The sequence below is a fragment of the Fusarium oxysporum genome, chromosome VIII (assembly GCF_013085055.1).
Source record: "Fusarium oxysporum Fo47 chromosome VIII, complete sequence".
In the NCBI taxonomy this organism is placed as follows: Eukaryota; Fungi; Ascomycota; class Sordariomycetes; order Hypocreales; family Nectriaceae; genus Fusarium; species Fusarium oxysporum.
This window is the reverse complement of record NC_072847.1, coordinates 1,826,860-1,849,556: the sequence shown is the minus strand read 5'-3', so window position 1 is coordinate 1,849,556 and position 22,697 is coordinate 1,826,860. Positions and strand designations below refer to the sequence as shown.

Here is a 22,697-nt window from a genome sequence, read left to right as displayed (position 1 = left end):
TTCACAACCCACAACGGTCACTCGAAAGTCCCATTTGCCTCGATGCGTCAGGCCGCCCAGAGGCGATTCGGTCATCTACCATTCATCATACAAGAAAGTCGAGGACGACACAAGTTCACGCCGACATCTCGGAAGCTCACGTTGATTTTCTGAGTCTACGCCGAATAGTCACTTTTATGATCGGTATGTTGAAAACTGTTGGACGATGGACTAGGGATATGCATGCTCAGTCTCGACTAACACTGGCTTAGAGGCTATATAAGCCAACCAACGACCAGAGCAACCATGAGCTCTCAGGGCGATAGCCAACCTTCGCAGGACAGCACCATGACGCTCATGCAGGAGAATCTCTCAGAGGTTCTCTACTTTGCATACGGATCAAACCTCTCGACTAAGCAGATGCGTATGCGCTGCCCATACTCCACACCCGTTGGCCTCGCATATCTCAAGGGCTGGAGATGGATCATCAACGAACGCGGCTATGCCAACGTCGTACAGCTCCCTATCGATTCAGACAACGATGAAACGCCAGAAGCTGAAGACAACCGCCAGCCGAGCACAAAGGGCAAAGGCAAGGAGAAGCAGAAGCAGAAGCAGAAGCCCGAGGAGGGTGTATATGGGCTACTGTACCTTGTTCCGGCAGATGACGAAGAGAGCCTCGACAGATATGAGGGCGTTCCATCGGCATATCAGAAGTTCCAGGTGGATGTCAAGTGGGCGAGTGCAAACAAGGAAGAGGACGAGACGCTGAGAGCCTTGGTGTATGTTGATGAGATGAGGGTGGAGGAGGATGTGCCTCGAGAGGAGTACATCGAGCGTATGGAGGATGGAATCGAGGATGCTGTTGAGAATTGGGGGATGGATGAGGACTATGCTGATCGAGTCATGAGGAGATTCTGGATTGAGAAGGACTGATGTTACGGCGACATTGAGATGGGTTTATTCTCCAAGGATCTTTGTTGCCTGATGCGTTGTCTTGTGTTCTTTTTGCCATCCTTCTCCTTTGTCAGAGAAAGTTTAGTTCATGCGGTTAGATAGATATACGATGGGACCAGGCCAGCATTGTTGTTTTGCTTTGACGAAGAAAGGAATCGATACAATGTTTTAGAAGTCCAAGTTGAAGCAAAGGTAGATAGATGCAGTGATGTTACAGCGCATCGACCACTAAACATTCAGCGTCTCTCACTCCTCCAGTTCACCATCCGAACTCTGGTCTCGGACCTCCGAGCTATCCCCGGGCAGCTTGAACCTTTATACAACATCCTCTCGACTTATAAACATCTTTTATAGATTTATTCGGCTGGAATACGGCAATCATGGCAACTTGTAAACCCTTATCACGACACATCATCCGTTCAGTTAGACTCTCCCAAACCCGCCTGATGACCACCTCAACACCAGCCTCAAGCTTCCCTGCATGGTTTGCCCGTGGCGGAACATCAAACGGTCTCGTCATCCACCGTAAAGATCTTCCCCCAGAATCCCAATGGCATAAAATACTCCCTCCAGCAATGGGCTCGCCCGACCCCTACGGACGCCAGCTCAATGGCATGGGCTCTGGCATCTCGTCGACCTCAAAGATCGTCATCCTTGGATCACCTTCGAGAGAAGACGTGGATGTGGATTTCACATTTGTGCAAGTTGGAATCCGCGATGGAAGCCTCGATATGGCAGGGAATTGCGGCAACATGTCGTCCTTAGTTGGCCCTGCGGCGTGGGATAGTGGGCTGCTGTCGGCTCAGGCCAAGGCTGTTGAGCAGGATGAGAATGGATTGCAGTGGGCCACTGTGCGGTTCTTGAATACCAATACTAATAAGGTCATGAGTTCAAAGTTTCAAGTTGAAGGCGAGCCTCTCAAGTATGCGCATCAAGGAGAGTATGCCATGGACGGGGTTCCAGGAACAGGCTCCAAGGTCATCATGAGCTTCATTGATCCTGCTGGTGCGAAGACCGGCAAAGCCCTTCCAACGGGAAACCCCGTGGATGTCCTCCAACTGCGAGACGGTACCAAGATCAAGGCATCTCTTGTTGATGTGGGAAATCCCGGTGTTTTCATCACTACTGAAAGCTTGGGACTTGCTGATCACATGTCTCTCACACCAGCTATCGTCGAGTCAAACCCCGAACTCAAGAAAAAGCTTGGAGAGATACGTCGAGCCGGTGCTAGTCTCATGGGCCTCGATCCTAACACGGAGAGTGTTCCCAAAATTGTCCTTTTGTTCCCCTCGAGTGGTTCGCCAGACGTTGATATCAGATGCCTTGCTTTGTCTATGGGCCAGGCACACAAGGCTGTGCCGTTAACTCTAGCGCTCTGCCTCGGGGCTGCTTCCCAACTCAAAGGGACACTTGCGTCTGATCTGATAGGGGGTCAGTCAAAGGAGACGGTTAGTATTGGGCATCCGAGTGGCAAAGTTGACATTGGGACTGTCATTCGAGATGGGAAGATTGAGTCTGCGCAACTCTTACGGACGGCCAGGGTACTCATGAAGGGGGATGTGTACTATTAAGGATTTGATTGAGTGTGTTGTTCACAAGTTTCTGTATATTATTGTCACCATTAGGGATATTGGGGTTGGTCGGCCTACGTTTGTAAGGGTTCAAGTCGGATTTGAATGAGTCGAAACACATGAAATGTCGCCCAACTCAGGCAGTTAGAAATACGACTCTGCAATATATTGATTGATACTACTCCGTAACTACATGAAAACTCATATGTTCAAGAGACAGAATGAAATTGCATGTGGTTTGATGCCATCACGTGATGAACAAGGGGTTAATTAAACCATCACCAAACAACTGCCGTGTGTCTGTCTGTTCAATATTCTGATTACACAAGTCCATTGAGTTTACACTGGAGCTCAAAGTTCTTCGGTCTCTAATGAGTCCTACTAGTCGACTCTTCTACCTGCTGATGATCATAGATTGTCCCAAAGTTGCACAATGGCTGACCTTAAACATCCATACTTTCCGGTTGACGCCGCTATCCCAGGATATCTCCCCAACAGCACACCAGTGGCAGAGTTGATAGCTACCTTCGGTGCAATCGTTGGTGCTGTGATTGGACTTACACTTTGGCAAACGACACGTACTGCAAAGCCTGTGCGGCCTATCGATAAATTTGCTGCTGCTTGGTTTGCGCTGTGTAAGTCAAGTCCTGCACTTATACAAAAGAAGAGGATGAAAAGACTAACTGGGGGTTGATTGCAGGCGGTTTCTTGCATATCGCCTTTGAAGGTGAGGCAAAGAGAATGACCCCGTCACAACGTCAGGGTGCTTACTTGTCAAGGATACTATCTTGTCTACCGCTATCAACTCCCTGGCATGTCGTCCCTCTTCGCCCAGCTGTGGAAGGAATACACTCTATCAGACTCCCGCTACCTGACCCACGACATCTTCACCGTGAGCGTAGAGACCATCACATGTGTAAGTTAAGCATGCTTCTCTCGCTTCATTGGCTTACACAGCCTCTACAGCTCGCCTGGGGACCCCTCTCATTCCTCGCCGTGGTAGGTATACTTAGGGATTGGCACAGTCGCCACGTCGTGCAGGTCATCGTCTGTACTGCACATGTGTACGGCGTTGCGTTATATTACCTGACCAACTGGAATGAGTCGAGAGTGCATGGCGTGGCGTACAGCCGCCCGGAGACTCTGTACTTTTGGATCTATTATGTTGGTTTCAACCTGCCTTGGGCCATTGTACCTCTCGGTGAGTTAGACCATCGACTTCAAGCACCTAGGCTAACTTGAGGATGTAGTGTTGCTACAAGATAGTTGGCTGCAGGTTGCCAGGGCGTTTGCAGCATTGGAAGAGAGGAAGAGGGAGTGATGAGTGTAAGGCGTGGAGTACAGGTTGATGCTGTCACAGGTTTCAGGTGAAAGGTCATCTGTGATAGATGAAAGTAGTGAAACAGCACAGTATACGACAGACTGCTCTAGAATCAAGTTATGGGCTGACACTACACTACAGTGCTATGCAGCACAGTTGGCTGTGTAGACCAAGAAATGCATTGTGTTAGTTGGAGCCCCCTATACAATTCTTACACATCGTCAAGGCAAGCAATCTTCACCTCTAGTCTTTGTGGAAAGCTAGTACGCCTTGTCACGGCTAAGGTGACATCAATGTGGTGTATTGTTTCATAATCACCAAACTCTATTCTCCTCTCGCAGCTCCTTTCCACTCAAGCCTCGCCAAAACAAGGCCTTCTCTACACCGCCAGGATCTTGCCTCCCCCCTTCACCCTTGTCTCCATCTACACACTATAACCAGTCTAAGCCCATATCCCGTCTCGCCTCGTTTCCATAACCGCTCTTACCGTGCTGTCGGATCCCGAACGTTGTGGGCCGCGCCCATAGCACAAGCACTTGTTGGGGCCCTCAGCTCATCTCCAAGGCTTATTCTGTGGCAAGCCTCTTTGAACCAGTCACTTGGCCTGATGATACCCTTGTTTTCATGCACTTGATGTATACAATCCTCTCCAATTCGTGTTATGACATGCCGTGAGGCTATCGACATTGGCGAGCTGCTCCAGGATTCTCTTCAGAGGCGGTTGCCTATACGCTATGCCAAGTAACAGTAACACGGCATCCCGATGGGCTGGACGCCATATGCATATGCGTGCATAATATCCAGTCGGTGAAGAATATGGTCAGCCACTACGGAGATGAGCTGTTCTCAAATCTACTGGTCATGTTTGACCTTCATTTGTTCATCAACAACAACGTGGTGACACCCTTCGTCTGCACTCAAATTTGTGACATATATCACATTTTCATTTTGTGATATCGTCAAGAGTAGTCATGATATTCGTCTTCACTAACTTGAAGAATCCCTGTTTCCCATGTTAAATCCCTGCTCGAAGCTGCATTAGATTGCACATCAGCCACACGTTCTTTGCCGCCTCATTCGACGACTCCCCTTTATCAATGTCCTCCCAGCGTCGATTAGTTCCCGTTGATCCTGCTATCTCCATGAGGCCATGATCATCAATTATAATGTGTTGCAGTGGTAAAGTTCGAGTCACTACCGTCATGCTGCCGATAAAGTGAGGCGGAGGCTGAGTTAGGTCTTAGTCGCTCAACTTATGGCTGCCCGTGTGCTTTGAAATATCCTGCCAATAGGAGCATAGATCTAGACACAGTATCAGATTATCGACCTCAAACGTTACTCGTCATTATATTCGCACAGGCCTGCAGTAACACAAGTGCAAGTATCAGGGGTAACGGTTCGAATCTGCAGAAAGCACAATAAGGTTTCCTCTAACTAATAGAGACGGCCAGATGCTGAATATGTAACCATTTCAGTTCACGTTCATGGTTGTAAAGTCAAGTTCAACAACGACAACCTCTATTCACAAAGTACCATTCTAGTGTTAACAAGTTTGGCGAAGAATGGCTAAGAAATAAAACATCCCTGACTCAATAACGCGCCGGTGACCCAATGTGCACAGTTTGTTAAGTGGCAGACATCTCTCGTCATCCCAAACTCCCGTCTCAATACCCTAGTTTAACTCACCTATTCAACCCGTTTCGCCTTAGCCGTATGCTCACTGATACATGATTGCCCTCTGAAAAGACTGTGTGGCACCGTCCTCGGTGCTTGTGAGTGGTGCAAAGAAATTTCCTGATTTAGTCCGCAATTTCGACGCTGCTTCGCGAGGAGGCAACCGAGGCAGGACGCGGAGGAGGCGGCATTGGTGGAAAGATGGGGACAATGTTGGCATTGATGATTTCAATCTCGAACTTGGGGATGCTCGAAGTACTGCGGAACAAGGCAGATAAGTCATTTCCAAAAGCCGCGATCTCATAAGTGTCGTCCTCGTCCAGCGTGACACGGCGTACCATGGCTCTGAGAAGAGCGTGACCATTGCTAGAACGATTCGGCAGAGGGAGGTACGGTGCCGAAGATGAGTTGACAAACCCCGTGGGGCGCATGTTTGCCTCGTTGACTGCAACTTGCTGGAGGTAGTGAACGGTTGGCGAGACATTGACAAGCATGTTCCTCTTTCCATTGCCTGGCCAGGTAATGTTGAGACGTGCAGGATACGACTTGCCAACCATGGGCGGAATGGAAATGCTTCTACCTGGTGGTGGAGGAACCATCGAGGGACCTGGTCGAATGCCTGGAATAGGGGCAGGGACTGGTGCCGGTGCTGATGCTTGTGCCTGTATTGGCATCGAGTAACCCCATGGTTGAGGGGGAGGGGGATGACCGTGAGATGGCATTCCCGCTGGACGAGGAGGAGATCCCCCCCAAAAAGGGGTACGGCGACTAGTAGGCTCATCACTGTCGCTACCTGAATCTGCCTCTGCTCGGTCTGGTCGTGTGTTGGCTGCTTCGCCAGCCGCTCGGCCACTGCGATGGCTTCGTCGGTGGGAGCGACGGGGAGGAAGTGCAGAATCGTCAGAGTCCGAGGCAAAGGCTTCGCTGTCAGAGGAACTACAAGCAATGACATCTGGTTTCACTGAACCACCGCGCATACCAGATGAGCTCTTGGTAGCACCAGGAGGAAGATCGTAGCCGTGACAGGTTACATACTGATCTACCAAACGAGCCGAGGCCTCGTGAAGCAGTTCGAGTGCACGCTCGGGTCGGGGGGCCTTTTCCTCAAGATATTTGGTGCGTTTCCCGCCTTCTGTCTTGAGAACGAAAGCATGCCACTGACGACTTAGGTCGATCCGAGTCAGGACTTCGAAGTCAGCATCCGAGCTTTCGGCGGACACACGGCAGTTCTCTTTAGTCCGGTCAAATCAGTAACGTATTCACAAATGAATCGGTCAAAGTTAAGATTCAGACTCACGCAAAATGAAACCCTTCGAATCCATAAGATGAGGTGCCATATCTGACTGAGGTGGAAGTGCTGGATCCTGACAGGCTCGACGCAACAAGGTCATTGATGAAGAAAAGGGGTTAGTAAAGGACTGCTCAATGTGCTGAACAGAGGTGATGGCGTGGTAGAGTTGAGCTTTGTAAAAGTGGAAGTGCAATACCTTTATGTAGGAACAGCAAACTGGGTGGTGGTGTGTGGTGTGCCCAGTGTCAAAAACATCTATGTATAATACCTCACACCCAAACAAAGCCTGCAGGGAAGGTGTTTCTAACAAGCCGATAGATGACGCCCCCATGGAATAAGGCGGCCAGTCATGTCTATCCCGGTTTGGGAGGTATGTATAGCCGAGCAATATAGGAGATACTTGGCACAAAGGCTTGCAAAGCAAACGTCGCGCAAAGGCCGCGATGCTCTGACTTTGATTCCCGTTACCGAGGCCATTTCTCGTAATTCATGCCGTGTAAGTCTGGTAGAGTCCAACAGCAGACAATTCGTAATCGTGATACCACGAAGCGCCTTGGTAGAACCTCATAAGAAGACACGTCGTGGACTATCGTGGCTATCCGCAGAGAAACCAGAATAGGTATTGTTCCATGGGCTAATGGCCAATGGCTGATACCAGGAACGGACACTATGCATTCCGACAGACTGCGGGCTGCATTTAAGGCAACCTATTTGGGCCAGTAGATGCCCAAGGATCTCCCTGTATTGTTCGTGTGTGGTAAGCACCCAACCAACCGTGCTCAAGTTTCTGCCTTGTTGTGTCCTTCAGCTTGTCACACAACCACAAAACCAAAGCAAATACGTTCTTTCTTGGTTTCCGAGCTTTATTCTCGTTTCTTTTTAGGAAATCATACACAAGCTAGAATAAAACAATTAGCAAACGCTCAAGAAACCAAACAGTCATCGTGTAGCCACAAAAAAGCTCAGCAAGTTGATTCATGGCTGCGATTCGCCTCGTGAGAATGATTGGTCCACAGCCAAGCACAACGTACCAGCCTGTCTCAACTTAACTTCTCAACAAAGTAATATATTTCGCTGATAATAAAAAGGGGGCTTGTCAGCCCAATTGTGTTGCCGCGGAGTTATAGATAGGGATGCCAAAGCCTTGTTTCCTTGGTCAATCGTTTTTGCTTTTGATCGAGTTGTCTTGTTATCCAGGATATGTGCTTGGCAATCGTGTATGTAATTGTTGCTATGACGATCTCTGCCTTAACTTCGAATTGCCCCTCTCTGCTGGCTTCAATGTGTAAAGATGCCAATGAGAGACAGTCTTAGGTTTGACTACTTCACTTGCCTCCCATTGCGAAGAATGGTTGTCCTGGGAAAATTTTGTCAAGGAATGGGAGAATGGATAGAAATCCAACGGAAGCACTTCTTATTATACTCTGCAGAGTCGTAGGTATCGTACATATATCAGTTTCAGACACTGGTTTGCAGCCGTTCCAGTCGTGCAGTGACAGCATCCACCAAGGCTGTTTCTCTTGATAGAAGTCCTTGGACCTGCTGCAACTTCGCCCGGCGAACCTCTTGTGGGATCCGTAACTCGGCCGAAGGTGTAGCGGGCCCATCCGTCGCCCCTGTCGCCTTGTTCATGGCCTCCACTTCGGCAGTAAGGTCAGCCTGCAGGTGCTTAATGTCTTCCAGACGTTTCCACAGCTGCTTAGCCTGTGCCGGTGTCGCCTTGGATTTGCCTGATGCCAGCTCCGCGTAATCCGGAGCCGAGATGCTGGCTTCCATGGACTTCACTTCCTCAACAAAGGCACGTTCCTTGGCACTCAAGTCACGCGTGGTCGCCTTACCTACAATCTTGCGTAGGTTTTCGAGGCGCTCAGTCAGCCGGTCCTGGCGGTCCCTTGCTGCACTAACTCGCCGATCGTACATGGCATTATCCGCCTCTCCATCACGGTGCGACCCGTTAATTGTGTCGATCTTACCCTTTACCTCGTTCGCCTTCATGACTTGTTGCTTAAGCTCACTCTGAAGAAGTTCACATCGCCGGAATACTTCAGCCGCAGCCATTCCAAGGCGATGCGTCTCATCTGCCAAGACCTTATGCGCATCGGTAAAGATTTGCAACGTAAGTGGGCTTAGTCTTACTTCCTGGTTGACAACTGTCTTGTGACGGGATGTGCGGAGCCTCTCAAGCAGTGTAGGCAGAGCAGAGCCCTCATCAAATGTATGAGACGGGTTGAACACGGGGCGAGGCTCATAAAAGTCCAGTGGTGCCATACTAGCTTCCCGTTCATAGCTGGGGCTTTCTTGACGAATTGGAGCAAGATCGACTTCTGGTGTGTCGAAGGTCAGGGCGATGGGCTCGTAGGGAGTCGCTGAAAGGAGAAAGTAGCCAACGTCAGGGTCTCGCAGAGCATTGCATGCAGCTAAGGGCACCGCAATATCGGCAGTGGGTTGTGAGTAGATGCGGTCCCTTGTAGACTGAGAGTTGACAAGCAGGCCAATTCTAAAGTCAGTTCCTGCTTCGGAATCTCCATTCAACTCGCTCTCAAGACGGAAGATCCAGGAAGTAAGAGAAATAAATGTGATCGCAGCATGGTGTGTGACAAAGAAGTTGTAGCGAGATGTGACGTCGTTGCTGAAAACTGGCCAGCTATCCTCATTCACTTCCACGGGTGTCATTGTATCAATGGCCTGGAAGGAAAGAAGAGATGGAGTTTCAGCTTCAGCAAGTAGCCGACCAAGTTTATTCTTGTTCTTGGGTGGCAGCCATTGAGCCTGGACACCCTCGAGATCAAGATATACGCGAACTTGGCCGCTCGTTGACAAGAGGCAGAGCACGGTCAGAGAAAGGCCTTCTTGATCCCCGTCGTCCATATCCAAATCTTCTTCTTCGCCCATCATAAGCTGCTCAGTCTCTGTCTTCTTGCCGATGACGAGCATATCGGTAACCGATGTATCCAGCTCATCACCTGTATCAGGATCTGACTGAAGTTCAAAAGGGCCTTGCAGGCGAGGAATGATTCCCGGTCGAGTTGGTCGCGTGTAAATCTCCGTCACAGGCTCACCAATCGGCCCTTCCATGATTGTTGGCTCTTGGGAATCTAGCTCTCCCATCCATTCTAATTGCTGTTGGGCAAGTAACTTTTCCTGCTCTCCAACATCCGGATCATCCTCGATACTTGCAACAGTAGTGACGATCGATACCGACAGAGAAGGGATTAATGTTGGGGGGGGTGCCCATTTCTGAGGCAGCAAAGGACACAAGGCGTACACATCTCCTTCTCGCATCGCCACCCACAACGTCATGGGGTTCCAACCGCCAGCCCCTTTAGTAGAGAAACTGGCAGCAGCCACCTCCATTTCGAACGAATCAGGTGAGAAGGCCGTATTGGTGGCCGCTGCTGAGGCAGAAAAGTCCTGATCCAGAGTGGTACCGTCCACCAGTTTCTTCAGGTCGACAGACGTAGTAGGTGTGTCGAAGGACCATCGATCGGTGGTGGACAATTCCCATACACGTACGATAGCATCCGCGGTAGTCGTAACGATACAAGAGCCACTGACACCCAAAGGATGCCAGAGGGCCGAGACGATAGGAGATCGAGAGGTAACGTGAGTGGTTGGACCAAGCGTGAAGATCTTTGGTTTAAGAGGGCCAGCATCTTCACTGGTAAGGTGTGAGGGATCAGGGAGCACGCAGATATGGACAGTATGTGCGGTCAGAATGGCCAAAAAGTTCGAGTTCGGGGAGATGATCAGCTGTCGAATGTCGTCGGCAACGGGAGTCTTGATTGTCTGCGCAGTGGCAAGTTAGCTACCGATTTATTAAGTCATGATACTCGAACATACCCTTAATCCAGCAGCGCTCTCTAGGCTCTCGTCATCGAATGGCTGTGTAGAGTCCTCACGCTTGATTCGAATGCCCTGCGATGATCCTCTCTTTGAATAACGATTTGCCCATTCATCCTTCAAGTACGCAAGATCACCCCAACGGATTTCGCGACCAACAGCAACAAATACTTCAGTCCCTCGATGAGCAATGGTTCGTCGCGGGCCAGGAATGGTTTTCTTCTTGGACGAATATGCTGACTCCAAACTACGAGACTTGGACGCCTCAGATGATGGCTCAAACAGACGATGGCCGGGAGCGTTGCTGGACAGCCAAGCCGCGGAATAGCTCTTAACCTTAGGCATGGTGAGAGGACAAAGTCAAACTTCGTTGGCGAATATGTTTGCACAGCTTCGCGAAGCTGGCGAGGTGAGAATGCGAGCTATATGAGCTACTCAGAGTAGTTGTAGCTGAGCGCAAGTCGCGATCTTTGAATGTTTGGAAGAAAATAACGAGGCTGAAGGCCTGGGGCTGGCGCACGATCCGTCACTCAAAGCTTTAGCGCTTGTAACCACGGCACCAAGAGGCAGGGTATAAGTGAATGCCACATGCACCGCCACACTTGTCTGCAGGGCCCACTCTCATGGCAAGGCTGCTCTTGTTACACCAACATCTATCGTCTCAGCTGTTGAAGCTCAAGAAGCAAATACAGTACCTTGTTGCGCGCAATTACCCATTCTGATAAATCCGAACCCTTTCCGATTCGTCTTCGAAACCCGCGATAAGTGAAGGTCACAAGACAATGCGACCAGGCGTCAGAAACACTGTAGAGCGGCTCGACAGGCCGAGCGCCTACTATCAGAACCGCGTATGGTATCTGCCCACGCTTTTCGAACCACTTATTAACACCATGCTAGAACAAGAGGAGACGCGATCGCGATGACGACCATGACCAACCTTCAGAGCCCCAGGCTGACCCTCTAGCCAATGCCACAACCCTCTATGTCGGCAACCTGTATGTTTTCCTCGCTACAATGCTTACAATACCACAGCGATCAATTGCATAAGGCTGACTTTCATCGCGCCAACAGATCCTTCTACACAACCGAAGAGCAGGTCTATGAACTTTTCGCAAAGTGCGGCGAGATCAAGCGCCTCGTCATGGGTCTCGACCGCTTCAACAAAACGCCTTGCGGTTTCTGCTTTGTTGAGTACTACACACACCAGGACGCCCTCGACTGCCTAAAATACATTGGCGGCACCAAGCTCGACGAGCGCATCATCCGTACCGACCTGGATCCTGGCTTTGAAGAGGGACGTCAATTTGGCCGTGGTAAATCTGGTGGTCAAGTTCGCGACGAGTACCGTGAGGACTTCGATGAGGGCAGAGGAGGTGTTGGCAGAGCGATACAAGCCGAAGAGCGAGACGAATACGCCGAGGGGAAGTAATTGGACAGTAGGGAAGCGGCGGTTGTCCGTAACGGCCGATTAGGACTCGATACCCTTAGATTTTCAAAACACAGAGCCTTCGATATTTGGGGAAATAGCTGCATCCCCTCTTCTATGTGCATATATGGTATTTCTTTCCTTATCTTCTATCCCAATGCGTGCCACTGGTCTGCTCCTTCACCAGCATTTGAGACCGTCTCCAAAGCCTTTTGTTATGTATCATATCGGGAAATGTGGTCGTCACATTGCCTCTCAAGTTCGTAGGTGAAACATAGGTGTTGTACATAGATCCCAATGCGGATCTGCCTGCAAATCCCGCCATGGGATGAATACGCCGTTCTCCGTTAGATCCTCAACTCGATTGTCCTTCCTCCAATTCTGCAAAATCGCCTTTCTAGTAACCAGGAGGGTTGATTCGCTGGGATACCCTTGTCCACTTGGGCAGTTCTGTGCAATTGTCAGCATTGAAATCCGGGCAATTGGGTAATCTGAGCAGAGTGACATACTGTGAATGCCCTTGCGGTAACGCTTGGCCTTGCGGTCGAACATGGTATATTTGTCCTTTGGTAGCATCTCAGCCTCGGTGGGCATCTCAGCCTTCCATCGCTCAAGAGCCTCGAGGGTCTGTCCTTTCTTGGCGAGAGCTGCATCAACAGTTGCTACAACATTGTCGACAGCTCGCAGGCGAAGTCGGTGGCGGCGTTTCTGGAACTTGGACAACCGCCAGGGGATCTTCCAAAGAAGGCCACTTGAGAGAGGATTCGTAATGCGGAATGCGCCGAACATTGTCGAATAGCGTTACGGGTTGGAGACACAACCAGAGGAGTCTTTTGGTGGTTGTCGAATGAACGTCAACTTTTTCCCGGTAGCCAGCGGCTATTGAGCCGCGCAGACGCTTAGCGCAGGAAAGCTGGTTGGCTGCATTGGCGGAGAAGCTCAGCGGAACATTGTGAGAGCCGGATACAGTGGGCGGCGTGTCAGTGGGGAGTGGTAGGTACTCCAGTGGGGGGGCTTCCATTTACTAGGTAGCTAGCCTAGTCCAGAGCAATGCAGACGTCTATTCATTCATTCTGTTCATTATAAGTAGGGTATGTGACAGCATCGACAGCATCGACGTGGCGCCTCCAGAGCTTTGAATAAATCGCCTCCACTCAGCGAAACCAAAGGATATTGCTAGACCGCGGCCGATGCAACACACAGCACCATGAGTTACTACTTCGCCATCGTCGGCACTCAGGACAACCCTCTATTCGAGCATGAGTTTGGCACCTCTAAACAGGGCGGTGACGGCCAGTCGCGCTTCAGCGATCAAGTCCGCCATTTGAACCAGTTCATCTTACATTCCAGTCTTGATATTGCAGAGGAGGTCCAGTGGTCACATGGACAGATGTGAGTTATACCCACACGTTCGAAGAGGGTGGTTTTGAAGCAGGCAAGGGGTTGCGCATGGCCGATTCAAAGAAAAGTGACACGACGCAACATAATACTAAACTCTGTTTCTTCTACAGGTATCTCAAGTGTATTGACAAGTTCTTCAACAACTACATATCATGCTTCGTCACCGCCGGCAACGTCAAATTTCTCCTGCTCCATCAACCCATCATCCCGACAGGAACATCATCACGGTCATCAACTGCCATCGGGGCTAATCCCACAAGTCCAGCTACTGAAGAAGCCATCAAAATGTTCTTTACGGAAGTTTATGAGAATTGGGTCAAGGCTATCATGAGTCCCTTCTACCGCGCCAACATGGAGGTGCGTAGCCCTGTCTTCAGAACGAGGGTAGCGGCAGCTGGGAGGAAATACCTTTGAATGTTGACAGGAAAGTTACTCGTTCTTATGATACCATGTTTTCAACTTAATACAATACAGTAAATCTGATGTTCGCATCTTGATACGGGTGCCTAAGTTCTCTATTATACTAGCTGTAATAATATGGGCAGGCCATAAATCACGAGGGTATATGCCTGGAGTAGTGGAGAATCATGAAGTGATCAATGTTCAATGTGGTATTCATTTGCAAGGTCGTCTTCCATGACGCCTATGGTAATATCATATCCGTTTCCCCAACGCCTTAGTCAAATACATCCATCCCAGTGCCGTACAAGCGCAATTGAATAATCCTTCTCAAGAGCGAACCATCAAGGTAGAAAGTTGTTTAACCACCGAAACCATAGAGGGTACGTCCCTGGCGCTTGAGAGCGTAGACTACGTCGAGGGAGGTGACAGTCTTGCGCTTGGCGTGCTCAGTGTAGGTGACAGCGTCGCGGATGACACCCTCGAGGAAGGTCTTGAGAACACCACGGGTCTCCTCGTAGATCACTAAGGCAGAAGGTTAGCATCTTCATAATGTGGAAATGCATTGCTGTGGTCAACTTACTAGCAGAAATACGCTTGACACCGCCACGACGAGCGAGACGTCGGATAGCGGGCTTGGTGATTCCCTGAATGTTGTCTCGCAAAATCTTTCGGTGACGCTTGGCACCGCCCTTGCCGAGGCCCTTGCCGCCCTTGCCACCTAACATGAAGCGTTAGTATATGTTTACGAGTGAAGCTTGGAGTTGAATGCGATTCATCAACGCGTCATCATGGTCAGCACCGACGGCCATGCATCGACGCGAAAGAATGCATCAAAAAAGAAAAATAAGTACTTACGTCCAGTCATGATGATAGATGAAGGTGATAAAGTCTTGATGAAAATAGATGAATGTGGCGCGTTATCGCGATGTTGTAGATGACGTTGAGACGCGTTGAAGATGCGGAGTGAGAAGAGTGAAAGGGAAAAAACGCTGCGGGGAGGGGCGAGAAGGGGAGGAATAAATACGTGTAGGCAATCAGTAAAAAACAACAACTGTAGGCGCCAGAAATCACTGCTAAAATGCGGGCAGGATCAGTGAAAAAATGGACACCGAATTCGCTATAATTGAGGCGCTTTGCCGTTTTCGGATGCCCGCGTGAGAGATGCTGTGGTTCGATTTTTTGATTGGCTGATAACTCAGATCACTCCTGTTGTGCCAGGTCCAGCTGCAGCCAGAATTTGGAGGTGGGGAGTGGGTCAGTTCTTTGAGGACGACGTGCATTGAGTTGCGCCACTGTGCTGCTGTTCTGAGGTAGTTAATCTAAAAAAGAGCTCGAGTCACGTCCACTCTATTTCTTAAAACTGCTCAAATGGCGTATTATTGGAACACCTTGGGGATCAACCTGTTTGCCTTACCTGCATGCAGATACATCCATTATAGCAATATAGACTTCGATGCAATTTTGCGTAGGGAGAATACGTGAAGCTCTTGTTGCATCGAGTTAGTAGGAAGGTTGTTTTACCGACCTACCTGAATAGCCTCATCACGGCACAGCAAGTCTACCGAAATGTGAATTCGCAACAACAATGGGCTCAACTTTTTGACTCTGATTATCAGGGTATCTATCCATCAACTCGCCGCATCTCTGAATGCCTATTCCCGTAATGTACAGGTATCTCAACGCGTGAATGTATGCTGCTCATGCTACATATACACAAAGCAAAGTCGCTTTTTCCATTTGCACAGCACGCGCGAGTCAGGCCACTTAAGAAGCCTATTCATACCAGAAAACGCCGATGCCATGCCCATGCTCTCGTAACAAAGTCAACAGTAGCGCCGACCGCCGGTCCTCATCCCATATATTCGACCCTCGCAATACGAATCAGTGCCACCACATCCCATATACTTCATTATGCCGATCGTCCCAAAACCAAGGCTACCAAACGCAAGTGCAGACTCGTTAAAATCGCAATGTTCATTACAATCATCACATCATCGAGTCGTCCATCTCCACGTCGTCCTCGAAACTCTCAATTGCTTCTTTGATCTGTTGGCTTGCCTGTTTTGTGGTCAGTATGGACGGTACATAACAGCACATAATTGTGAGGTGTTCTGTTGGCTTACCTTGGGATCCAGGGCAAGGGCAATAGTAAAGTGACGCACTGAGAGCTGCTTTTCGCCCATGCTTCTATACAGTTTGCCGAGGAGGAAGTGAACTGTCGCCTCATCTGGCGCCAGATCCTTAAGTATCATCAGCTCCTTTTGTGCCGCATCTAATTGACCAACAGCAAGCAGTGCTCTGGCCTTCTTGTATCGAGTTTGGGCTGCACGAGGTGCGAGGTCAACTGCTTTGCTATAAGCTTGCAGAGCAGGCATTATTTGCTTCTGCTTCTCTAGCACTGTTCCAATGCAAGTTATCAGCACTGCATTGTTGGGGTTGATGCTTTGGGCTGCATGGAAGTGCGTGTACGCCTTATCGTAAGCGCCGAGACGTTCCTGGACCCTTCCTATGCCATAGTAGGCATTGTAATGGCGTCGGTCGGCTGATATTGCTTGACGATATGCCGTGAGTGCCTTATCATATTCTTCGTTGGTAACATGCTCGTGTCCTTGCAAGGTGAAAGCATATGCGAATTTGGGATCTAGTTGAGTGGCTCGCTTGAAACACTTGAGTGCTTGTTCATGGTCGCGTGCCAATGACCAAGCATTGCCTAACGCACACCAAGCCTGCGGCGAAAGCCATGCAGAATCAACCAACTCATGTGCGAGAAAAGACAGGTCCGTCTCCCGTCTTAGATGCCAGAGAACTGTAGAGTATACCTCCATATCCTCGAGTCGTGAAGGTGCTTGCACACGCATCTTCCTGAAGAACTTCTCAGACTCGGCATATGAAGCCTGCTCAAAGTGAGCTCGACCCATCTGTGCCAAAACCCACGGTGTGTTTTGGTGAGACATTGGAAGCGATTGAAAATGCTGAAGGCTCTCGGTGCATTGGAACTGGGATAATGAGTAGTATCCGTTTGCTAGCTTCTTGACAAGATCGAGCAGCCATCTAAGTCCTTCTTCGAGCTTTTGAGCATCAAGCTCCGATGTCTTGTGCACCGGCGGTGGAGGGGGGATCTCCTTGGCTTTCGGTAGCTCGCTGTGGTCTATATCGGCTTGTGCCTCTTCGAGAGGTTTGCGATTACCACTAACCACGCGGCCAACACTAGAGCCACTTGATCCAGGTCGAACGATTCGAGAAATTGGGGGCCTAGCCTTCTTCAGCTCCCTGACGGCCGAAGTTCCCATGCCGGCCGCGCCTGAGTTTGCTTTGGACGACGGTCTAAACATGTTGAGCCTTGCACTACGTCGAGTTGTCGCTGGCTCTTCTGAGTTTGTCGTTCGCTGTGCCGGGTGTCCCGATACAGTCCGTTTTCTTTCCGCCGCTGGTATAGACGATCGCAACGATGCTGAGGGTGCGGCGTTAGACGCATCAGTCATCACATTTTCTGTAGATTGTTCTTGGTGCCCCTTGTCTTGCGCCCTTGTGCGTCGAGATCCTATGCGATAATTCATTCGTGGGGGTGCCTCCTGCGCCTGGTCGATAGCTTGGGCATGCCGCGTCCTTCGAGGTGGAGCCTGAGGAGGCTCATGGGAATGGCCAATGCGAGATGATGTCGTAACCGAAGACATCGTACCTGGAGGTGTCTCCATGCCGTCGAAACCAGAGCTGCTGTTAGTCGATGTCGCATAGCGCATGCGTCCCTCTTGGATCTTCTGCATGAATTCGCTCTTATCGACTTCCTGGCCAGAGCCGCCGTTAGTAAGCTCATGGATGGTTGGGGAATGACTGGAGCTGAAGGGATCGCTTGCAACATCCATTGTAGCATTCCGTTGGGACTTCTTCATGGGAATATCTGGAACGATTGGTACAGATCCTTCTCTTGATATTAAAGGGCTTGTTTCCACATCGAAGCTATGTACTAGCGTATCGCTGGTTTTGAAAACGTTGGGTACACGGACGGTGACGCCAAGGTCGCAGAGCGCTGCGAAAGCATCCCACATGAAAGGATTCAGCTGAAGAGCCTCTTCGAAACAGGCGACGGCCTTTTTCTTGTCGTCATATGCGCGATGGAGTCGTCCAAGAAGACAAAGAACTGCAGGCGCATCAGGAAGAGCGGTTCTAGTGGTTGCGCTATGCTTCCCTAAGCTGCATTTCGATGCCCAGAGACTTCGGGCTTTCTCCAAGGCGGAGATGCCATCCTTGTATCGCTCGAGAGCCAAGCATGCTTGAGCAAAAACCCAAGCACATCCCAGATGAACACCACGGTATCCTATAGGTTTGCCAACGTCGTAGGCTGAGCGAAAGTCGCCTAGTCGCAAGTGGCATAGGGCATAGAGGTATGTAGACTCGCTAGACCTGGGATCCTGCGCCAGCAAGCGTTCGGCGAAGAATAGACCGTTGTGGTAGGAGGCATTATCGAGATGATAGTATATCACTTGTCTTAAAAGGCCACTGGCGACCGTCGGAGTGGGCGCCATACTAAATGTTGCTGTCCAGTGATGAGGCTTGAGAAGGATGTTCGGGGGTTCGGACGGTGATGGCGCTGACGGAGTTGCCTAACGACGTGTTCTGGCCATGAGACAATCGATGGACAAGATCGAAATAAAATGATTCAGTGGGAATAGACCCGTCAGTCGGCGACCAACAATGGTCTTCTTGACCAAACAGTTGTTTATTCTCGTGCTAAGCCGTTCGCGTGAGTGGCGGGGACCAGCCAGATCGAAAGAAAACAAAGCAACCGTGGGTCAGTAGCTGGGCAGTCGTAGTGGGTATCAGCGTCGTGAAACGAATTAATGATTAAGAAAACAACAAAGAGATGCAGAGCGCAAGCCAATTCTGTCGATTTAAGGTAGCCTTTGTTATGTCGCGGCCTAGGAAAGGAGTAAGAGGTTGTCACAAGTATGGAGTCGTTAAAGGCGAGCAAGTGTCGATGGGCTTGCAACCTTTGGTGAACGGGAACGGTGGGTCCTAACGAGCGAGCGAGACAGCGAGAATTGTTGATGAAGACGGGACTGAAGGAAGCTCAAAAGTATAGAAGGGATGAAGAAAAAGAAGAAATTTCACTGCTACCAGCTAATACGGCTTCGATATGAGTTGCTCATGGTATTGGACGGGTTGCAAACTCAGCCTGACCTTAGGGGCTGTAGGTAGCAGAAGGTGCAGTGAACGTTATGGACGTGCCTGCGTGAAACAGGCTTTGAATGTTTGGTGGTGACGGATTGGCCAAGCGCGCGGTACCTGCCTGGCGTGACGGAAATGATATGATTGGCTCAGGGTTGCGCCTAGCAACCAGCCACCAAGTATATCTACTTGAGATCACGCCTGGTTCGCGAGCGATAGCAAGTATCGAGACCATTTTGTCTCGGTCCTTCCAGCCACTGAGATTTCGCTGCTGGTATCCGTACCTGCAGACTTTCTGTCCCATTCCCAGCCAATTCGGCATTACCTTACCTACAGAGTGGCAGGTATCCTACTAACCTCCCGACCTCGGGTCAAAAGAAATAATTCGTGGGTTATATCCCAAGAATACTCCTTTTGGCACTGGCTAAAGCAAGATTGCCTCTATCAGTCTATCCATATCTTGCTTTTTATTTTATTTTATTTTTTAATACAAAGTGAAAAAGCATCTGCAATGCATCCTGCGTCCACACATAAGTTCGGTTGATTTCGATTCGTACATGGATGCTTTACTTAGTCCACAGCTCCTGGTTAAGAGCGAGTTGAATACTGTTCGCAAAACATGCCGAGTCAAAGTCACCATGTCAGACAACACAACAATATCATGGTCTTCATGGTTTTGAATGGTAGAACACGAGGTTCCCAGAGATTCATTAATCATAACTGAGTATCCTATATCCACCACTCTTGCTGTGAGCAAGATCTTGATGTTCCCATCATTCCCTTCCTTCACAATGTCAGGACGAAGCCGAGCACATCGACCACTGACTAGGTCAGTGACCACGTTTAAGCAGCGATGGTGACCTCAACCTCGACACCGGCCTCGACTGTAACACGGTTAGACTCTGCCCAGATCTTTTCAGACGGCGGGATCCCTTACTGTTGACGATGACGGACTTGACAACCTCGGTGGGGGCGTGGAGGTCGATAAGGCGCTTGTGGACGCGGAGCTCGTAGGAATCCCAGGTCTTGGAACCCTCACCACAAGGGGTCTTGCGGGTGGTGATCTTGAGGTTCTTGGTGGGCAGACGGACGGGGCCCTTGATGGTGAGGCCCTTGCTGCGAGCACGCTCAATGAGCTCAGCGCTGACCTTCTCGAGAGACTGAACCTTTCGGCTGGTCAGGGTGATTCGGATACGGTGGCTCTTCTGTTGGGGGCGTTAGCATCGTGCCAGAGGTTCAACTTCGCGGTGATATCGACGTACGGGAGCGTCACCGACGTCCTTCTCGTTCTTCTGGTGAGACATTGTGAATGGCTGTCAAGACTCGGCAAAAGTGACTGCAACGGTAACGTGATGACGGCCTGGGAGGGATGAGAGATTGATTCCTTTTGTTGTAGAAGCGTTTAGTTGACAATTAAGCCCCAATTATCAAAAAGTTGTGCGCTTATCGCTTATCGCCAATCCCCCACCTCACGGCACGTGACGAGCCTGCACCTATGTAGGTACACGAGATTGAAGAGCTTCAAGCGACCGAGCAGCTAAAGCTAAAATGCACCAAAAGCTTGATCAAACAGAAGATCTCGGGACGCGAATTCGGAAAGTCCATGCACCAGTCCTCGAATTCTGTTCTCAGTGCCTGATAAAGTATATCCAGTCCCTCAACCTTCTCATTCCATAGTCTTGTAAGCTGTAATCGAGCAACCTCATCAACCCATGACGGCTAGAGGAGGTAAGAAAACTGAGGACTTCTATCCCAAGTGATGAAAATACTTAGGTAAATTTAGTATATCTTAGTAGGCCTTTAGATCAGTTAATTTTGGCATCCAGGTTTTAACGTCAAGAAGTTTTATTACCCCGGCAAGTGGAGGTACCAATCAGATCGGTGGACTTGCAAGTTCTCCCCTGTCATCAGCATCGTCATTCCACTTCTCACTTCTTGAGTGAACACTTCAGCTTGATCAACCTGACAACCGCGTGCTCTCAGCTATCACCACTGTGCAGCTAGATTTGTATCGACCTGAGCGTATTCGCTAGTACTCATATACAATGGCTCAGAAAGCGAAAAAGGACCGCGCCAAGTCCAACGCGGCGGCACTTAACAACCTGCACATCGGTTCTCTTATCGTCAACGCCCTCTTCCTCCTTTCCCACTTCCTGTTCCGTGCTCGCTCTATCTGGCTTTACGTTCTCCTTTCTGCGCCTGCCGTCATCTGCGAGTACATTCTCGAGGCTTCCGGTCGACCGAAGTACGACCCAACTACCCGCGCCCTGCGTACCGCTGGTGAGGATCTGTCCTCTCCTGGCTTGACCGAGTACATGTTCGACGTCATCTGGGTTACCTGGGCTGCAGTAATCTTCGTCATTATCTTCGGAAATAAAGCTTGGTTTCTGTGGCTTATCCTTCCGGCATATGGCGTGTACCTGGGAAGTGGGCTACTTGGCATGGGAAAGCAGAAGATGGCTGCGTTCCAAGGAGCGGGCGATGGTGCTGGTGCAGCTCCCCAAGGAAATCGCAGAGCACGTCGGGCTGCTTAAATTTCCCAACTTTTATTGAGGGCATTAGATCTCTCCTGGGATTCTAAGTCTATTGGCTGTCTAAGGTTTCTGTTTCGGACCTTCTCCAGTCCAGCGCTCAAGGGTATCATAGTCCACATTGCGGACTAGGACATGAATATGTTCTAAAGCGCGTACACTTTGAAGGGCGACCCAATTCTTGAACCACAGCACTTTGCTCTTTCCGTTTGGACCCAGAGCATCGATGAATGTCTTTTCGATGAATGACTGGACCAAAGCCCTGCTCTCGGGTGTCATATCACCAGTCTCGGAGTCCGTAGGGATGGTTGTGCGCAACCATACGACAATGTGTCTGATGTCCGGTTCCAATCCGTAAGGCCAGTCATTGATCAAGATGCGGTAGTCTGAAGGGTCCTCGAAAGGGACGGTAGATCTTGGTGTGAATGGCGGGTTTCCCCATTCCTGAGGCAGGCGGTTTACAAGAAGATAATTCGTCATGGAGCCATATTCTGCTTTGGTCTCTGCAGTCCATGCCATATATCGACGAAGGTCAGAGGGCTTGCGCTTCAGGACAGAGAGGTTGTTCGTCCCTGTCCAATGTCAATGACTGGGCTTGAAACAGAGCAGAAATGCCGACTAGATTTTTAATTAGAGCTGCTTACTGATAATCTCCTTTAACTCCTCCCAGTCATGTTTGTGAAACTCCTCATCAGTCTGCGAGAGGACCCATCTGTCGACTGCCGTCAGAGGGAAGGGCGCTTCTTCTGGAGGGTTCTCGCCCATCTCGTAGCAGGTTGTTGAGGATATGGAGAGTCTGAAAGATCTCGTCTGCCGGCTAAGATGGGGGAGTGGTATCGATGTTCTGGTGCGGGTGTTTTTTACTTATAAGGCACCCGTGTTATCGGAGATGTAGCGCTAAACGTTATGATTTAAGGGAAATATAGTTCTGAACTCACAGGCTCGAATGGCCATCGTGGTGCTCATGCGGTGAGAAGTTGGCCCCAGCAGGCTTATGTCAGCGACGACGAAGCAACGAGCCATCGTCTTCACATGAATGAGGAAACTATCATTATATGAGTGCTCCCGTTGAGTAGATGCGGTTGTTTAGAGATAATTCTCAATAAGGGTCATCACATGTAAAGAGTGTGGCCTCTAA

At 49.9% G+C, this 22,697-nt stretch overlaps 11 protein-coding genes across 11 annotated transcripts; 4 read left to right on the top strand and 7 right to left on the bottom strand.

Moving 5' to 3' along the window:
* Positions 1 to 285: 285 nt before the first annotated feature.
* FOBCDRAFT_297151 (PrpF protein-domain-containing protein) lies at positions 286 to 3,863 on the top strand (the record flags this gene model as incomplete). Its single annotated transcript, XM_059611905.1, has 7 exons — positions 286 to 882; positions 1,011 to 1,020; positions 1,291 to 2,497; positions 2,922 to 3,146; positions 3,405 to 3,423; positions 3,474 to 3,708; positions 3,758 to 3,863. The coding sequence occupies 7 exons, from the start codon at positions 286 to 288 to the stop codon at positions 3,826 to 3,828; spliced, it is 2,364 nt and encodes a 787-aa protein (XP_059467757.1). The 3' UTR covers positions 3,829 to 3,863.
* Positions 3,864 to 5,627: 1,764 nt separating this feature from the next.
* On the bottom strand, positions 5,628 to 6,839 carry FOBCDRAFT_278103 (uncharacterized protein; the record flags this gene model as incomplete). Its single annotated transcript, XM_031188454.2, has 2 exons — positions 5,628 to 6,733; positions 6,800 to 6,839. The coding sequence occupies 2 exons, from the start codon at positions 6,837 to 6,839 to the stop codon at positions 5,628 to 5,630; spliced, it is 1,146 nt and encodes a 381-aa protein (XP_031035719.2).
* Positions 6,840 to 8,184: 1,345 nt separating this feature from the next.
* Positions 8,185 to 11,114, bottom strand: FOBCDRAFT_48122 (uncharacterized protein). The gene is made up of 2 exons (XM_031188455.3): positions 10,634 to 11,114; positions 8,185 to 10,579 (listed from the first exon to the last, which is right to left on the bottom strand). The coding sequence occupies exons 1-2, from the start codon at positions 10,976 to 10,978 to the stop codon at positions 8,252 to 8,254; spliced, it is 2,673 nt and encodes an 890-aa protein (XP_031035720.2). The 5' UTR covers positions 10,979 to 11,114; the 3' UTR covers positions 8,185 to 8,251.
* Positions 11,115 to 11,214: 100 nt separating this feature from the next.
* FOBCDRAFT_229474 (uncharacterized protein) lies at positions 11,215 to 12,154 on the top strand. Its single transcript, XM_059609806.1, has 3 exons — positions 11,215 to 11,481; positions 11,531 to 11,628; positions 11,705 to 12,154. The coding sequence occupies exons 1-3, from the start codon at positions 11,416 to 11,418 to the stop codon at positions 12,060 to 12,062; spliced, it is 522 nt and encodes a 173-aa protein (XP_059465615.1). The 5' UTR covers positions 11,215 to 11,415; the 3' UTR covers positions 12,063 to 12,154.
* Positions 12,155 to 12,967, bottom strand: FOBCDRAFT_229472 (mitochondrial 54S ribosomal protein YmL31). Its single transcript, XM_031188457.2, has 2 exons — positions 12,569 to 12,967; positions 12,155 to 12,509 (listed from the first exon to the last, which is right to left on the bottom strand). The coding sequence occupies exons 1-2, from the start codon at positions 12,846 to 12,848 to the stop codon at positions 12,457 to 12,459; spliced, it is 333 nt and encodes a 110-aa protein (XP_031035722.1). The 5' UTR covers positions 12,849 to 12,967; the 3' UTR covers positions 12,155 to 12,456.
* A 137-nt stretch (positions 12,968 to 13,104) lies between these two features.
* Positions 13,105 to 14,091, top strand: FOBCDRAFT_48112 (TRAPP subunit TRS20). Its single transcript, XM_031188458.3, has 2 exons — positions 13,105 to 13,451; positions 13,571 to 14,091. The coding sequence occupies exons 1-2, from the start codon at positions 13,267 to 13,269 to the stop codon at positions 13,872 to 13,874; spliced, it is 489 nt and encodes a 162-aa protein (XP_031035723.1). The 5' UTR covers positions 13,105 to 13,266; the 3' UTR covers positions 13,875 to 14,091.
* On the bottom strand, positions 14,048 to 14,911 carry FOBCDRAFT_48105 (histone-fold-containing protein). The gene is made up of 3 exons (XM_031188459.3): positions 14,718 to 14,911; positions 14,443 to 14,580; positions 14,048 to 14,384 (listed from the first exon to the last, which is right to left on the bottom strand). Exons 1-3 carry the CDS (start codon positions 14,725 to 14,727, stop codon positions 14,221 to 14,223), a joined length of 312 nt encoding a protein of 103 aa, XP_031035724.1. The 5' UTR covers positions 14,728 to 14,911; the 3' UTR covers positions 14,048 to 14,220.
* Positions 14,912 to 15,640: 729 nt separating this feature from the next.
* FOBCDRAFT_297140 (uncharacterized protein) lies at positions 15,641 to 18,385 on the bottom strand (the record flags this gene model as incomplete). The annotated part of the gene is made up of 2 exons (XM_031188461.3): positions 15,641 to 15,920; positions 15,986 to 18,385. 2 exons carry the CDS (start codon positions 18,383 to 18,385, stop codon positions 15,849 to 15,851), a joined length of 2,472 nt encoding a protein of 823 aa, XP_031035726.2. The 3' UTR covers positions 15,641 to 15,848.
* Positions 18,386 to 19,534: 1,149 nt separating this feature from the next.
* FOBCDRAFT_48094 (ribosomal protein S10 domain-containing protein) lies at positions 19,535 to 20,440 on the bottom strand. Its single transcript, XM_031188462.3, has 3 exons — positions 20,291 to 20,440; positions 19,966 to 20,233; positions 19,535 to 19,912 (listed from the first exon to the last, which is right to left on the bottom strand). The coding sequence occupies exons 1-3, from the start codon at positions 20,330 to 20,332 to the stop codon at positions 19,872 to 19,874; spliced, it is 351 nt and encodes a 116-aa protein (XP_031035727.1). The 5' UTR covers positions 20,333 to 20,440; the 3' UTR covers positions 19,535 to 19,871.
* Positions 20,441 to 20,948: 508 nt separating this feature from the next.
* Positions 20,949 to 21,592, top strand: FOBCDRAFT_48088 (uncharacterized protein). Its single transcript, XM_031188466.3, has one exon. The coding sequence runs from the start codon at positions 21,074 to 21,076 to the stop codon at positions 21,560 to 21,562; it is 489 nt and encodes a 162-aa protein (XP_031035731.2). The 5' UTR covers positions 20,949 to 21,073; the 3' UTR covers positions 21,563 to 21,592.
* FOBCDRAFT_48087 (uncharacterized protein) lies at positions 21,593 to 22,475 on the bottom strand. The gene is made up of 2 exons (XM_031188464.3): positions 22,204 to 22,475; positions 21,593 to 22,131 (listed from the first exon to the last, which is right to left on the bottom strand). The coding sequence occupies exons 1-2, from the start codon at positions 22,322 to 22,324 to the stop codon at positions 21,623 to 21,625; spliced, it is 630 nt and encodes a 209-aa protein (XP_031035729.2). The 5' UTR covers positions 22,325 to 22,475; the 3' UTR covers positions 21,593 to 21,622.
* Between the last annotated feature and the right edge of the window lie 222 nt (positions 22,476 to 22,697).

Excerpts from the sequence above, each read along its gene's own strand:
- FOBCDRAFT_48122 (XM_031188455.3), bottom strand. The coding sequence starts at position 10,978 with ATGCCTAAGGTTAAGAGCTATTCCGCGGCTTGGCTGTCCAGCAACGCT. Across the intron at positions 10,580-10,633 it reads AGAGCGCTGCTGGATTAAGG|ACAATCAAGACTCCCGTTGC; the intron begins GTATGTTCGAGT and ends GCCACTGCGCAG.
- FOBCDRAFT_229472 (XM_031188457.2), bottom strand. The coding sequence starts at position 12,848 with ATGTTCGGCGCATTCCGCATTACGAATCCTCTCTCAAGTGGCCTTCTT. Across the intron at positions 12,510-12,568 it reads TTACCGCAAGGGCATTCACA|AACTGCCCAAGTGGACAAGG; the intron begins GTATGTCACTCT and ends ACAATTGCACAG.
- FOBCDRAFT_48088 (XM_031188466.3), top strand. The coding sequence starts at position 21,074 with ATGGCTCAGAAAGCGAAAAAGGACCGCGCCAAGTCCAACGCGGCGGCA.
- FOBCDRAFT_48087 (XM_031188464.3), bottom strand. The coding sequence starts at position 22,324 with ATGGGCGAGAACCCTCCAGAAGAAGCGCCCTTCCCTCTGACGGCAGTC. Across the intron at positions 22,132-22,203 it reads GGAGTTAAAGGAGATTATCA|GGACGAACAACCTCTCTGTC; the intron begins GTAAGCAGCTCT and ends GACATTGGACAG.
- FOBCDRAFT_48112 (XM_031188458.3), top strand. The coding sequence starts at position 13,267 with ATGAGTTACTACTTCGCCATCGTCGGCACTCAGGACAACCCTCTATTC. Across the intron at positions 13,452-13,570 it reads CAGTGGTCACATGGACAGAT|GTATCTCAAGTGTATTGACA; the intron begins GTGAGTTATACC and ends TTTCTTCTACAG.
- FOBCDRAFT_48105 (XM_031188459.3), bottom strand. Across the intron at positions 14,385-14,442 it reads TGTCAAGCGTATTTCTGCTA|TGATCTACGAGGAGACCCGT; the intron begins GTAAGTTGACCA and ends CTTCTGCCTTAG.
- FOBCDRAFT_48094 (XM_031188462.3), bottom strand. The coding sequence starts at position 20,332 with ATGTCTCACCAGAAGAACGAGAAGGACGTCGGTGACGCTCCC. Across the intron at positions 20,234-20,290 it reads AGGACGTCGGTGACGCTCCC|AAGAGCCACCGTATCCGAAT; the intron begins GTACGTCGATAT and ends CGCCCCCAACAG. Across the intron at positions 19,913-19,965 it reads CAAGTCCGTCATCGTCAACA|TCGAGGCCGGTGTCGAGGTT; the intron begins GTAAGGGATCCC and ends ACCGTGTTACAG.
- FOBCDRAFT_229474 (XM_059609806.1), top strand. The coding sequence starts at position 11,416 with ATGCGACCAGGCGTCAGAAACACTGTAGAGCGGCTCGACAGGCCGAGC. Across the intron at positions 11,482-11,530 it reads GCGCCTACTATCAGAACCGC|AACAAGAGGAGACGCGATCG; the intron begins GTATGGTATCTG and ends ACACCATGCTAG. Across the intron at positions 11,629-11,704 it reads ACCCTCTATGTCGGCAACCT|ATCCTTCTACACAACCGAAG; the intron begins GTATGTTTTCCT and ends TCGCGCCAACAG.